The 14,776-nt window shown below is 40.8% G+C and overlaps 1 protein-coding gene across 1 annotated transcript in view; it reads right to left on the bottom strand.

Annotated features, from left to right (window-relative positions):
- Nucleotides 1-4,936: 4,936 nt before the first annotated feature.
- The window catches only part of TTC8 (tetratricopeptide repeat domain 8), a 73,646-nt gene continuing 63,806 nt past the window's right edge, over nt 4,937-14,776 (bottom strand). Inside the window, exons 14-16 of the mRNA XM_073349394.2 lie at nt 12,028-12,111; nt 7,387-10,645; nt 4,937-5,247 (exon numbers count right to left, since the gene is read on the bottom strand). Of these exons, the coding sequence (XP_073205495.1) occupies nt 10,529-10,645; nt 12,028-12,111 (201 nt within the window). The 3' untranslated portion in view covers nt 4,937-5,247; nt 7,387-10,528. The remainder of the gene's footprint in view (nt 5,248-7,386; nt 10,646-12,027; nt 12,112-14,776) is intronic.

Below are 14,776 nucleotides of genomic sequence, written 5' to 3'. Positions count from 1 at the left end.
ATCACTGGGAATACCTGGGCCTCCCAAGTGCATCCCATAAAAGAGAGGCAGCAAACAGCCTTATCAAGCCCTAGAGAATCATGCCCAATTATACAGCACAAAATTCTTCTAATTCAGACCACCCCAAGGTAAGAGTCATAAAGCAGCTCCCCAATCTCTTCCTGAACAACAGTGGTTCTATCAAAAAGATCTTTAACTGCACAAGCCTAACAAAGAGAAATGAGAGAGGTGGTATTCAGAGTTCAGGCTACTAGTAAGAAACTTTTAATGAAGTTATCTTGTTTTGGGGCCAGCCTAGTAGCATGGCAGAGTGGTGGATGTGAGTCAGGGGCGGCTCTACCAATTTTGCCGCCCCAAACAGTCGCGGCCGAATTGCTGCCGCCGCAACAGTGCGGAGCTGCTTGGAAAGCTGGTGCCTGGAGCCGGCCCTGATGTGAATTCACCTGTTAAGCTCTCTGCTCTCTAGTCAGTAAGGGCTGAGAGCAATGCTGGAGCAGCATGTTTAGCCCCAAGATATAATAAGAATCCCCTAGGCTAAGACAGAAGTGTTGATGGGTTCTCTAGGGATGCCATATTTAGAGCTCCTTTACTGAAGGTATACTTGTCACCATGCTGGGCTTCATGGGCTGGAGAAGTAAATGCAAAAAACAGGTTGGGGAAGAAAGGTTAGGGGTGGAGCAGAACAATTGCCTGGGGAAAAGAGCAGTGTTAATTAATGGCTCAGCTTTAAACTATTTTTAACCCCTAAGCATGATCTAAATGGGAAATCTAGGTTTTTGGGCTAGGGACCATGTCCTTTTTTTTTTTTGTTTATATGCACCATAAGTCCACATCATCATGTCTATTAAGTTGTGCTAATTCTGGACTCAGGTGAAATGTTAAGAACCCATTACAGTATTTCTTAAAAGCACTTGAACTTGCTGACAGTGGTATTTGGGTGTCATCTGGTTGTCAGAAATTACTGTAACGTTTTAAATAAGTTAGAGCAAACAGGCCAGGATCTGTAATGTATAGAAGGAGGAGAGTTATGTATAATCCATGCACCTTCTCAGTGTTATTTATACCAAGAGTATTTACATTCCTTAGGGATGCTTTAATAGACCTAGAGGAATACATTCTGTCTGTAGGGTAAAAGTGCATGCATTTCATTGCAGTAAAATCTAATCTCAGGAAGGGCTTATGTGTTGATAGGTAAAAGACCCCTGTGTCTCTGGGAGACTATCTCTGTATAATGCCACTGAATGCATCCGATGAAGTGAGCTGTAGCTCACGAAAGCTCATGCTCAAATAAATTGGTTAGTCTCTAAGGTGCCACAAGTACTCCTTTTCTTTTTACGAATACAGACTAACATAGCTGTTACTCTGAAACCTATCTGTATAATATCATGTTTTCAACCCACAAATTCTGTGTTTGTTTGTTTGTCTCTTACTATTCTTTGTTTAATAATGCTTGCTGCCAAAACACCCTTCCATTTATCCAGGGATGATGGGTACTTAGTCAGAAAGGAATTTACTTACAGTGCATGTCAACTTTCCATTGTGTCATTTGGAGTTATGTTGCAGCACAACAGAGGCTGGTGAGATGATAATATGATGTGATGTGGAGTTACGTGTGATAATGACATGAGACATTGGACATCTTTTTTTTTAAAATAAAAGGTCAAGAACTTGTGTTTGCCAGGATTCAGTTCCAGCTTTTAAAATGACTATCTAGAGGAAAAGGTATCTATATTTTGCTTTTTGCATTTTTTAAAAAAAGACAGCTAATCAGAGCTATGTATAAATTGAAAATCCAGACAGTTTATAACCTATGCATGAGCTAGGATAGCTGAAAATATTTAGGTTCTCCTTTTAGAAGATAGATAAAATCACATAGACAGATGAGCAATGTTAAGATTGTTGAATAATGCAAGGAATTTGAATATTTTTCAGGCTACAGTGCCATGATTGCTATTTTTTAAAAAAATGGATAAATTTGAATAGCTGGCTCTATTAATATGGGTAGAGTTTGTTTAGCTACATTAAGAACTTCATTGAAATAAGTATGGATGTATGATGTCATTATTATCTATAGTGTGATAATACACAGAGGCCCAAATAAAGATGGAACCTTAGTATGCTAACCACGGTACACTTGGAGACCTGGTTCCTGCCATAAAGAGTTCGCAGTCAGAGGTCAGGTCTTGCAATAAGCTCCATGTAGGTGGATATCTGTGCCCATGCAGAACTCACTGAGGGGCTGGCATTTAAGAACTCATTCCATAGTGGCCAAGTCCTGTATGGTCTGACTTGAAGGAATTCCTGGGTATTTGTGTGCACTCAGAGCATCTGAAGATCAGACTATATGCATATGTGCAATACAGGTGGAGGTGATGTCCCTGTGATGAACTGTAGAGCCATGTGGTAAATTGCTTTATCATGTATCTCTGCCAACTTTCCATGCCCTCTGCCTATCAATCTGTCTTCCAAGGACTTATTTTAAACTTTAGCCCTTGAGCTTGTTCAATTAGCTGCCACTTAATTCTTTTTAACCTGGCAGAGAAACGTTTTCTCCTTCTTCCTCCCCCCAAATCTGTCCCATCACCCACCCAACCCCCGTGGTGGAATGAATTCGATCCTGCACCAATAATAGCTTCTCCACAAGTAAAAATGTTACATCTCTAAAGTCTGATATGTTGTGACCCTTCAGGGCTCAAAATGGGAAGCTTTAAACCATTACCAGTGGGACCCCTGGCACTAATGTCTAGTCCTGGAAGGACCCACTATAACAAACTTACAAGCCATGGCATTCATTATATTTTAATTTATTTTATAAAATAAGCACATAAGCTATTTTTAAAGGATCACGATCCCTTGTGAGTCCTGTTTATTTGGCTCTGGGTAATTAAGACAACTAAAACACAGTCATCACAAAACAAGTTAAATTTTGTAACACTTTCCAGTAATAGTGTTTCTATAGTATCATTATACAGAATACACAATGGTGTATAGGGGATAAAGGTTTTATTGGCACTTGTTGTGGATGACTTGAATCTTAGTATGTGAGGATTAATTAGTTAATGTTTGCAATGCACTACAAAAGGGTTAAGTATTATTATAGAATACAGGCTTGGCATGATCTGGGATTGGTAATTACGTAAAACTCTAGAGAGGTTAAAAATCAGAGCCTTGGTAATTACTTTATGGTATGAATATCTTTAAGAGTTAGCTGACAATGAGAGGAAATTGTTTCCAGGTAGGAAACCATCTCAATTGAGTTTCTGGCTCTTTTAATGTGATTGACCTTTGTGTAGTCTTTGCAACATCTTATTCTCCTGTAGCTTGGAGCGGTTTCTTTCTGGCACTGTAATCTAAATCATTGATACACCTGTCAAAAAGCAAATAGAACGTGAAAAGAATCAAATGAGTGGGTAAACAGTCTCATGTATAAGTAAATAACCACAATGATTTGATGCTACCTTTCTGTTAATGTGATTCGTACATAATTATGTTTAACATTTATTTGCAAAGGGTTCCTATATAAATGCTGATATTTTGATAAACTTAACTATTTAGAGCACAGCCTTGCCCTTTCTAACTGCATAACACAGGAAGATGATGAACAGACTAGACAAAATCGCATATTCCATGCCTAGTGATGCAACGTAGTTCATAGATTTGTTAGTCTCTAAGGTGCCACAACTCCTCGTTCTTTTTGCTGATACAGACTAACATGGCTGCTACTCTGCAACCAGTTCATAGTGTGTTTGCCTGATATTTCTTTCTATGAAAACTGGGCATTATCATTGTAGTCACATGTTCCATAGACCAGTGCTTCTCAACCAGGGGTACCCATACCCCTTGGGGTACACAGAGGTCTTCCTGGGGGTACATCAACTCATCTAGATATTTGCCTAGTAACATCTAGATATTTGCCTAGTTTTATAAATGGCTATATAAAAAGCACTAGCAAAGTCGGTACAAACTTAAAATTTCATACAATGACTTGTTTATACTGCTCTATATACACACTGAAATGTAAGTACAATATTTGTATTTCTATTGATTTATTTACAATTATATGGTAAAAATGAGAAAGTAAGCAATTTTTCAGTAATAGTGTGCGGTGTCACTTTCGTATTTTTGTGTCTGATTTTGTAAGCAAGTAGTTTTTAAGTGAGGTGAAACTAGGGGGTACACAAGACAAATCAAACTCCAGAAAGGGGTACAGTAGTCTGCAAAGGTTGAGAGCCACTGCCATAGATCAAATCTATTGGTAAGTGGTCCTAGGGCCCAACTCCTCCTAAGCTGAGGGCTGTGGGAGCTATGAGCTGGGCAACTACTAGCTCAACTACCCTCTAAGAGTAACAATTTAAGAATCACTGGCTAGTGATTAGAGACACTAACACTTCTACTACTCCACAGATGAAAATCAGGGCTTCTCAATCTTATTCATGCCTCTTGTGAAGCACAGGGTTATGCTGGTGGGAGGGGAGTGAAGCCATTCCTGGTTCAATAAATAGAAACAAAATTGAGTGACCTTTCCCATTCTGTGTCTGCCACCCACTCAGTTACCTTCATTAATGGGCAGAACTGTCAGTAAAATACTGTTCAGAGGCCAAAGATGTTTGTTATGCAGAGTTTAACATACACAAAATGTTATCTGCAGGGAATCATAAGTATTCAGGACTCCAACAGTTTACTAAATGTCAAGTAGCTTAGCAAACAGCATTGCTCTCCTGCTGCTCTGACCCCCGTTGAAAGCCCAACCTTTCCTTTCATTTGATCATCCAGTCCAGCACTCCTGCCAAGGCAGGTTCATATCCTGTGTTTTACGTTGCAGTGTGTTGTCCAGTCTAGTTCTAAAAGTACTATGAGGGGGGAATTCTGCCATGTACCTTTGGGAGACTTTCAACACCCTCATCCTGATGTCAAGCTGTGATACCCCACTTTGCTGCCCTGGCTGCTTCTTTTGAACTGGCTTCCAACCAAGGGTTTAGACCTTCTGATGCTGTCCTTGATCACTGGACGTATGTGGCAGCTGTGGTTATGTTGGTAAGAAGTTCACTGGCAGCCTGGGCAACTACTCCTTACTATAGGGGACACTGAGCCATTGGGCTCTTCTTCAGGCTTGTGTGCAATGTTCTTCTGAGCTCTGCCCATCTTGTCCTGTGTGTCATCATTGAGACCGGACATTTGGTTCAATTACTACAAATATCATGCCAGTTGGTGATTTTTATAGGTGTGTGTAATATATAAAACTTGAGTCTGTAGGAGAAGTCAGGAGACAGAAGGAGAGTATAGTTTTAGCAACAGCACTGCTAAGTTACAAGGGACCTGAGTCATACTACTGCAGTGGGGAACCCCAGGAAAGAAAAGGGCTCTTAAAATGAAGATACTCCACAGAGCAGGGATATAGATAAAATGGATTGGTTAAGGATTTAAAGGTGGTACTCTTTACAGGAAAAAGAGATGGGGAAGTTGGGGCTCCTATGACTGGTATGGCAGGCAACCAGTGCCCGCTACTTTATAGCCCCTCATTTGGGGTGGGGGGATGGTAAGCAGCGTTCCCTCTACTTTTTCCCCAACATGCAGAATTAATTTTATGTGCACCAATAAAGAGGTGATGTGTGACACATCACCTTATTGGTGCACATAACAAAATTAATGTGGTAGGAGTGGGGCGGAAGGGTTCGGAGTGTGGGAGGGGGCAGAGGGCTGGGGTGCAGGCTCTGGAGTGGGGCTGGGGATGACGGGCTCAGGGGTGGGGCAGAAGGTTGGGGTGGGGAGGGGGTGCAGGCTCTGGGGTGGGGGCAGAGGCTGAGAGGTTTGGGGCACAGGCTGCCCTGAGGCTATGGCGGGGAGAGAGGACTCCCTCCAGTAGCACCTGGACTGGGCAGGGGGATAGGTGCCTTTCCCCACCACGGCAGCTCTGGGATTGGGGCTGTGGGAGGGGCACCCATCCCCTGGCTGTGGCAGGTCAGGGGCCTGGGTTCGGGCAGGGGCGCCCATCCCCTGGCTGTGGCAGGTCAGGGGGCTGGGTTTGGGCAGGGGCGCCCATCCCCTGGCTGTGGCAGGTCAGGGGGCTGGGTTCGGGCAGGGGCGCCTATCACCTGGCTGCGGCAGGTCTGGGGTGGGGTTTGGGCCCGGGCACCCCTCATCCGGCCGTGGCAGGTCTGGGACTGGGCTCAGGCCAGGGCGGGGTGCCCCTCATCTGGCCACAGTAGGTCCGGGGCTGTGTTGGGGATGGGGGGAGGGGTATCCATCCCCTCTCTGCAGCAGGTCCAGGGCTGGGCTGGTTTGGCACTGGGAGAGGGGCACCTATTTCCTGGCCATGGCAGGTCTGGGACAGGGTTGGGTTGGGGAAGGGGGTGCCCCTCCCCGGCTGTGGCAAGTCCCGGCTGGGCGGGCAGGTTCCCTGAGCACCTGTTGCATGGCGGCGCAGCTTACGGGGAACTTAGATGGTGAGGTCCCAGCAGTGGGTTGGCTGGAGACCAGGACAGGTAAGGGGGAGGGCTGATGGAAGCCCCCAGGTATATACTGAAATGATTATTGAATTACCTGCACTGTACACTTTTATCTGCTGGGTACTCCCAGACATTTAAGAATAAAGTTGTGGCCTAATTAAACCACATCCAGTGTCTCCTGTGCTCCTTCCAGCATAGCTGGATAATGCTGGCTGGATACCGGTGGGGGCTACTGGTTAGAGGAAAAACAATTGCTATGTTACAGAAATGCTGCTTACACTATTAAGGTCATACTGTCCTTACTTGATTTTCCTGCAGAGACAGATACTGTTTCTGATGCATTGTGTTATGTTACGTCATACTAAATTAACTGATGGTTGTTTTGCCCCAGGGCCGGCCAATTTGTCTAACATTTTTTAAAAAATTGAAATGTTCCTCTGTGACTAACAGCCTGGCTCATTCATCTGCTGTTTTCAGTGTGGTGCTGCATTCTGATTACCACATTCGATCTAATTAGTAGTGTGTTAGTCATGAGCAAATATTGGAATATCCCTGCTTTGGGACATCAAAGGGTCGCAAAGCAAACAGCTACTGACTTTTGGGCAAAGAAACCTGAATGGAGTATACAAGATATATTTGGAGTGGCTTCCAAATGCTCCACATTAGAAAGCTAAGAGATTTTAATCCCTGTTTAGAATTTGGTGTTCACTTTTATTCACAAGCCTGTTTACGTTGCCTTTAATTACTGTGTATAGTTTAGCATCCATGTAGATTTAATTGTACTGCCCATATTTGATCTCCCCACAATAAATGAAGGAACAGATTGGACTCAGCCATATTATTTTAAGTAAATAATACCTGTTTAAAGAATTATTCAAGTATATAAACTCAGATGTAGCAGTCACTATAAGTATGTTTGGTCCCAAACTCAGTCACTTACCCCCAATGAATTGCACTTTAGATCGCTCACCAATGACAACACTTGTAGCCAATTCTATAATAAAGTATAGAAAGATTTATTAAGTTGGAAAAGGAAGCAAGAGAGTTACTTAGAAGGTTTAAAGCAGATAAAAACATATGCACAAATGAGGTACAATCTTAAGTTTCAAAAAGTAATAGAAGCTTCTATAATAAGCAAGCCTTATATGTTCTTTAGGACAAACCCAGACTAAGTACTGGGGATCTCTTGTTTATGCCTAGTAAACCTGTCCCCCCCACCTCCCAGAGTGCAAACAGCAGAGAGATACTGTTCCTTCTTGGTAGGGGTTGTTATCCCTCTCCTTCCTTGTGCTCTGAGCTGAAAATTCAGCTGATGGGAGGAATCCACTTGCATGATTCCTCTTCATGGTGGGGAGGGCAAAATAACAAACAACTTTTGTTTTCTGTGGTCCCACCATAGTCCATCTGGTCTCGATGAACCTTGCCGGTTGGGCAGGATGTGACACCTTTTGTTACAGATCAGCACTTTGGACCACTTCATGTCTCTCTACTTTCTGGTGATTTACACAGTCAAAGGCTTACAATACAATCGTTCAAATATTACCTTACAATAGGGGATACAGAGGTTATCAATGAGATTAACGCATGCGGCAACTCAAACAGTTTCTTACAATTCTAATACCTATTTTAACAACCCAGGCGAGCCCAACTGATTCCAGCTATGTATTTCATTGTCCCATTGAGGTATGGGGACCTAGGCATGAGATGGCACCTGGGCTTCCAGCATCACAACCAGAATTAAAATAGGTTGTGTGGTGGGCTTAAGTTCCATGGCAGTAGTGAGCTGCCAGTTATTTCAGAAGTACTGTTGCCTGAGCGATGGAAACAAACTGAGAGGTTTGGGTGGGAGGGGGTGGTCTCATGAAGTGTTCTCTGTAAGGTTTTTTTAAACAAACTAAGGTTTTGCCATATCAATCTTTCTGAAAAAGCTGGGAGACTGAAATACTGTGGGTCAGATTCTCCCTCTTAAATCAAAACTTCCAATTGAGCTGTATGGGAAAAATTCATTCATGAGGACAGAAGCAGAATATGTCGGAGGAATCTGTCACTATTATCAGACTTTTACTTCTATAAAACAGTAAACACAGAAGGGAAAAGGGATGAAAACTACCAAGTCGTTCCTGACATTTTCAGTAATTGGCCCCCCCTCAGGAATTATTGCAGTAGAGGATCCTTCAATTTTGCATGTGATTTAAAAAAAAAATGGTGGCAGATGCACACAAATGGGAAGTAGATAAACAGAACTATTTTAAAATGCAGAGGAAAAAAGAGATCATCATATTATACCTTTAACAAATATTCTAGCCACCCTAATTATGGTAGCATTGTTAAACACTGAGTGGAATTTGCAAGAGAGTCTAGGTGCTGCAACACTCAGCATAGCAGCGCCTCACTTTTAGGGGCCCTGTCACCAAAAATAATTCATGACCCTGAGGTAGGCACCTCAGCTCTCCATACAATACATGGGGGGAGAGAGGTGCCTAAGAATGGGATTCACAAAAGCCAGCCTGCTGAGTGGAGAGCTGCCTAGGCTAGCCAATAGGCCACTCCCCTCTCCTCAGCATTTCAAAGTCCCCCTGAAAAGGGAATTAGGTGCTTATCCCCACTTTGGATTCACAGCTGTGAATACTCTCCTGGAGTTAGGCACCTAAGCCAGGTCAGCCCTTTCTCAGGGAAAAACTGAGGAGGAGATGGTGTCATTATTTTTAGCTCAGTGGTAAGGATACTCAGCCAGGTGGGAGATCTGTGTTCAGTTTCCCAACTCTGCCTGAGGTGAAGAAGGGGGTTTCCCTTTGGCCAGGAGAGTGCCCTATTCACTGGGCTATGGGGTATTCTGGGGCAGGTCTTTCTAAATCTCTCCTGTTGAAACTGGTCCCCACTGTGTGTAAATAATTAAATATGCATTTGAGCTGAGGTACTAGAATATGGGTCTCCCTCCTCCCAGTTAGTGTCCTAATCACTAGGTTGTAGTTATTCTTTCTCTCTGACCCAATGCAGACAGAGTGGATCAGCTTCAAAACATCCATTTTGTGTGGGTTTAGGTGCTCTGAGCATACCTACTAGACCAGGCCCAAGGGCAACAGGCAGAGGCCATGTCTAGTTTAAGAATCCCACTGGGGTTTGGGTGCGAGTTAGATGCTGAGTTGCAGGCTGGTGTCAGGATTTGAGGCTACTGTGAACCTGTTTGGTGCTTTGGAGAATTTAACAGTGGAAACTTAGGTGGAAAGCCTAGGGACTATGGACACCTACAGGGTTAGGAGGTTTGTGATGGCCAGTGGCACCTAAATGTTGGATTAGGTCCCTAAAGTAGCAATTAGGCACCTATGTCCCCCTTGTGAATCTGACACTCAAGCATCTGTCCTTTTAATATATTACTATGGACCTAATCCTTGGACTTTGTTCTGTTAGTGAGAGAGAAGCATGCACATTATGCTATTAATGCCAATTCTACTAGATTTCTCAAAATCCTTTCTTTCTTGAAAGTAAGTATAAGGAAAACTGGAAGCAATATGAATAATATAACAACGGAAACAAATCAAAATTTATTTTATATCACCCGAATGCAAAGGAAAATATATAATGTTTCTGCTTCAAATAACAAGGAATTTATTCATAAACTGTACTCATAAGAACTTAATACACAAACTAATCAGTAAGAATGTACAGTATCAAAAGCCATGCTGGAAAGACAGACATGAAACCTTTTTGCCTTAATGCTGCACTGTCAAAGAGGAACATTAAAAACTTGCCAAAACGTCAGGAAAAAATCCTTTAAAATGCTTCCTGAATATTAAATGGCGAATTGCCTGACACTATTATCAGATAGTTGCAATATCTTATTCTTTACTCAGAAATAAATACAATGTATGTTCTAGCCACATGTAAAAAGTGAAATGTCTTGCGTACTGTTACAAGTCAGTTCAGAATTTTTTAAATGTTCCCTGGTACCCAAACCAAACACAGGCCTTTTAAGAAGGAGGGTTTGTTCCTATTAAATTCTCAGCTATCATTTTGTAAAATGTATTTTGTAGTATCTCAGATGTAAAATCATTTGAGCTATTTTACATGACAGAAATATAGCATCAAAGCATGGCGAAGTGCTGTTTTAACTGTTTGATGAGCTGTTGTGTATCAGCATGACCTGGAAATGCTTCCTTTGATTTCTGAGCAGCTATATAACTCCTCTGGAGATCTCCAACCTGCAAGACACATACACAAACACTCTTGTCACAAACAGTGCACTATTTATTGCATGTACTCTGAGCAGCACACTTTTTGATGCCATGACACTTCCTCTACAAGTGTCCAAGTAAACTGGTCTCAAGACTGAACAAATAAGTTTGATTATAGGCCTAAAACCTCTAGTACAAGTGAGGGCCTTTGGATAGAAAAGGACAAGGTGCTGCAGGAGACCTCTATGTAACCTCTGACCCATAGAACACAGCACTGTGATGACCTCATCAGAAAGACCTTCAGAGGGAGGTTTTGAGAATAGGTGGGCTGGAGTCCTGGCTAGAAAGGCTATCGCTACTTGTATACCAGAGTATTACATTGGGTGTAGGGGTTACATTAGCAGGCTGCATACACAGCTGGTCTGCTCTACCACCTGTAAAGTTCCCCTGTGCACAGCCTATACAAATAGGCCACATGTAGAGACCAGGATACAGTCCTTAATCAGGAAGTATGGCAAATCATTTTTACACTTTAAATCTTGTGCTTTACAATGGAGAGGGTACGTTTAAGAATGAGTGGGTTATTCTCACTTTAGTGTTAGTGGGCTGCCCACATAGCACAGACTTGCATCTGAATCAGTCTTCAAGGTGAAGGCAGAGGCAAAGAGCAAGTTGTACTTGCAAAACATTTCAAGACCTGTACATACTACTCTTTTTAATACCAATGAGATTGTAATAGATAATGGGCATGGGTTTAAGAAAAAGTTTTCTCACGTTAGCTCGTCTTGTCTACAGTACTTGATTCAAAACTAGTTTCCTACACATACTCTAACAACTGTCACCCTTATTTTCAGTATAGATCAGGATAGCTCTTCTGCATTTTTCTTTCAAACTAAGTGAACAAAAGATAAATTACCAGTTCAATAACTGAAGTGTGTCTTATGACAGAAGTTAATAAAAAGCAAAAAAGTCAAAGGCATTAAAGCTGAAAAATATTATATTCCAGTAACAGGTAAAATTATGGCATAAACAATTTTAACATTCTTTTCATTGTTAAGAAATCATAATCAGATGCTATTTTACTACTTAATATACAAAATGATCAAATAACTATACAGACCACAAATGAAGTGAAAATTCTATAGTTCAGTAAATTTATGTAAATTCAAGGAATTACTAAAATTACTACATAGCTAAAGGTCTTCAAAATAGAAACTTTCATTCTCAAAAGAAATAATTTGATGGATGGTGTTTGAATTCCAATCCCTATGCATTACAGTGTAGACATACAAGTTTACTCTAAAGGGTAGACGCTTTGCATTTTTTCATTCACCTATCTGGAAACTTGTTACATGCAAACAAAAACTTGTTGAGCTTTCAGATGACAGAAGAAGAAAACAGTACATTACCTGGTCAGAAAGTGCTGCAAAATTGAAATGGGGCTCATACATATGAGGTGCTAAAGATGAAGCGGTCTGCAGCAATGCTCTTGCCTACACACATTAAAAACAAGACTATATTGAAACATGTGAATGGCAGTGGGACGAGAGAATGAGGAGAAAATGTGTTATCTGTTCTGTGAGGACATGATCTTGGATTGTCTCATAAGTCTTTACTAAGAAAGTCATCTTAAAATACACATGAGCAATATTCACCACTATATAAAGGCATAATACAATTTAATAGCATTGAAATTAATGGGATCCTTGCCTGTGTTAACAGGGCAGAGCTGGAGCTTTAAATAGGCAATTTAGTACTAAATACCAAATAGAACATATTCCTCAAAAAAGGGGGAAACTCTGAGAAACTGATCTAAATTTCTACTGGAGTTGGAGCTACTGTCTATTAAAACACTGCCTAATGCTCTGGAGTATTCAGCATAGTTGAAAACCTAAAATCTGATCTCTTGAAAATGACATTTTTCAGGTTTACAATGTCCTAGTGTGTATTGTTTTTATTGGGAGTTTTATAGTTTTCTTTTCACTTACTTCGCTGTTAGCTCCCCTAAAATTCCAGAATCCTGAGCTGGATGAAATACAAATGAACATGTATCTGATATTATGCTATTCTCCCTGCATTTTCCCTGAAGCATTGTTCCAGTGAGCTGGCCAGGGAATGAAATTGACAAGAGTTCTGCTCTCTGCAGTGCTTGGAGAGCAGAATTCTCATCATTCGCTGTCCCCTGCAGGCTCACAAGAACAGATCTGACAGGAATTGCTGAAGGATGGTGAGAGGTGCATGTACTCCATACATCCATACTTTCAAATGATCCAGCATTCTGATTTGCTCAGCCTAAACAGCTGAAGTTTTTCACCCTTTTTGGAGAGCTGATGATTTTAAAACAAATGAACCCCTACTTGCACGAAAAGTTTGAGGGTGTGTGGATTTTTAAAACAAACTGTTTGGGATTTTTTGAGGTTGTGAGGTTTGAAAGTGTCCCACTAAATGTTGAACAGGCTGCCCAATAGCCATCAGGAGTAATCCTTTTAAGTGACAGGTGACTATAGTATTAAACTAGTGAAAAATAACGTGTGTGTATGTGTACACATACATCATATATAAACTGAATTAATATACAGTGAGATGAAAGTAATGCCATGAATGCAACACAAAAGTAAGTTCTACTTGTGAATACTTTCCATTTTTTAATAGGAACTTTGTGGACATTTCAAATAAAATGTACTCTAACAATGATCTCCATAAAATAGTTTTCTGCTATTTTGAAAAAAACGCTATTAACATTAAAGCTTAGCACCCAACTTGGGCTTTTGAGTATGCATTACGATGAGGTCAAATTATGGAATAACTTGTTTCTCAAATACTGTCAATTTATTCTACCATCCTAGATAAATTTACTATATTTGAGTTTTTCATTTTTATACTTAAAATAATTTACTTTTCATAAAGATCCTGAATATTTTTGAGTAATTTATCTTTGCTATTCACTTAAATTTTGTCAGCACACATACTGTACTTTTTTCTTTTCAGTCATTGGATTAGTTTTCTTTGGGTGCAGTTCAGGGGATTAAACAGTTAAGTATCTAATAGCTACAAACTTTCATAGGTTATGTATATTAGCAAGTCTTCACTGTTATTCTTACACAAAGTATTAACTAAATTACTGGAAAATGTTTGGTGTGGATGGGTATTAAATTGAAAAATGCCAACTTGAAAATTAAAGTTAAAAGCAACTGAAAACAGGGAATTAGGCTGGAAATGCATATCCAGCCTTAATTATAAACAGTACCCCCCTCTTTCAGTATAATTGGACTAAGGCTCCATCTGGGATATAAATTTACGTATGTTGACTGATTGGGAAACAAAGTAAAATTGAACTTCATCGGTCACAGCAAAGATCAGCATGAGGGTATGTTAAATGTTACCATGGTGATTGCTAGGATACTTGTATAATGTTAGCTCTATAAATGACTTGCTGCTTCGGAACAGATTTACGTAAGTACTGTATATTATTCTGTAGTGTGTGTGTGTGTGTATGTAATATATAAATCCACCAAACCAGCTTTGCTGTTCAAATGAAAAGATTCAGTTCTTACTGAGGGCCTATTCTGACTGACTTTCCAACCAATGTAGGTTTGACTTTCATGTGATTTACAGGAAGAAGTAGTAAAATGTGTGTGTTCTAACAGAGACAAGGTGGGTGAGGTAGTATGTTTTTATTGGACCAACTTCTGTTGGTGAGAGAGACAAGCTTTTGAGTTACACAGAGCTCTTCTTCAGGTCTGAGAAAGGTACTCAGTGTCACAGATAAATACAAGGTAGAACAGATTAAACATAAGGAGTTAACACATTGCGAGATCATTCAAGATGAAGAGGGCAGTTAATGCCTCTGCAGTCATAGGACGAAGGAGGGTAAGTGTTACAAATTGTTGTAATGTACAGATTATTCCAACATGCACATCATCTATATTTCACTACACTTAGATATACGTGCAATATGCTATGGTACTCCTAGGTTGGGAAACTAGATGTCCCAAGCTCTCACTGACTTAGGGTGCATTGCAAAGAAAGCCTTACAGGAAGGCATTCTGTTCCTGTACAAAACTTGCTCCAATATAGTGTACTGCCTTTTTTCCTTATTATAAACACTCACTTATGTACAAAGTGGAAAAAAATACTGCTATCCAGTTACGTTCAGGG

The sequence above is a fragment of the Lepidochelys kempii genome, chromosome 6 (assembly GCF_965140285.1).
Source record: "Lepidochelys kempii isolate rLepKem1 chromosome 6, rLepKem1.hap1, whole genome shotgun sequence".
Classification (NCBI taxonomy): Eukaryota; Metazoa; Chordata; order Testudines; family Cheloniidae; genus Lepidochelys; species Lepidochelys kempii.
This window is presented reverse-complemented; position numbering and strand designations above follow the sequence as displayed.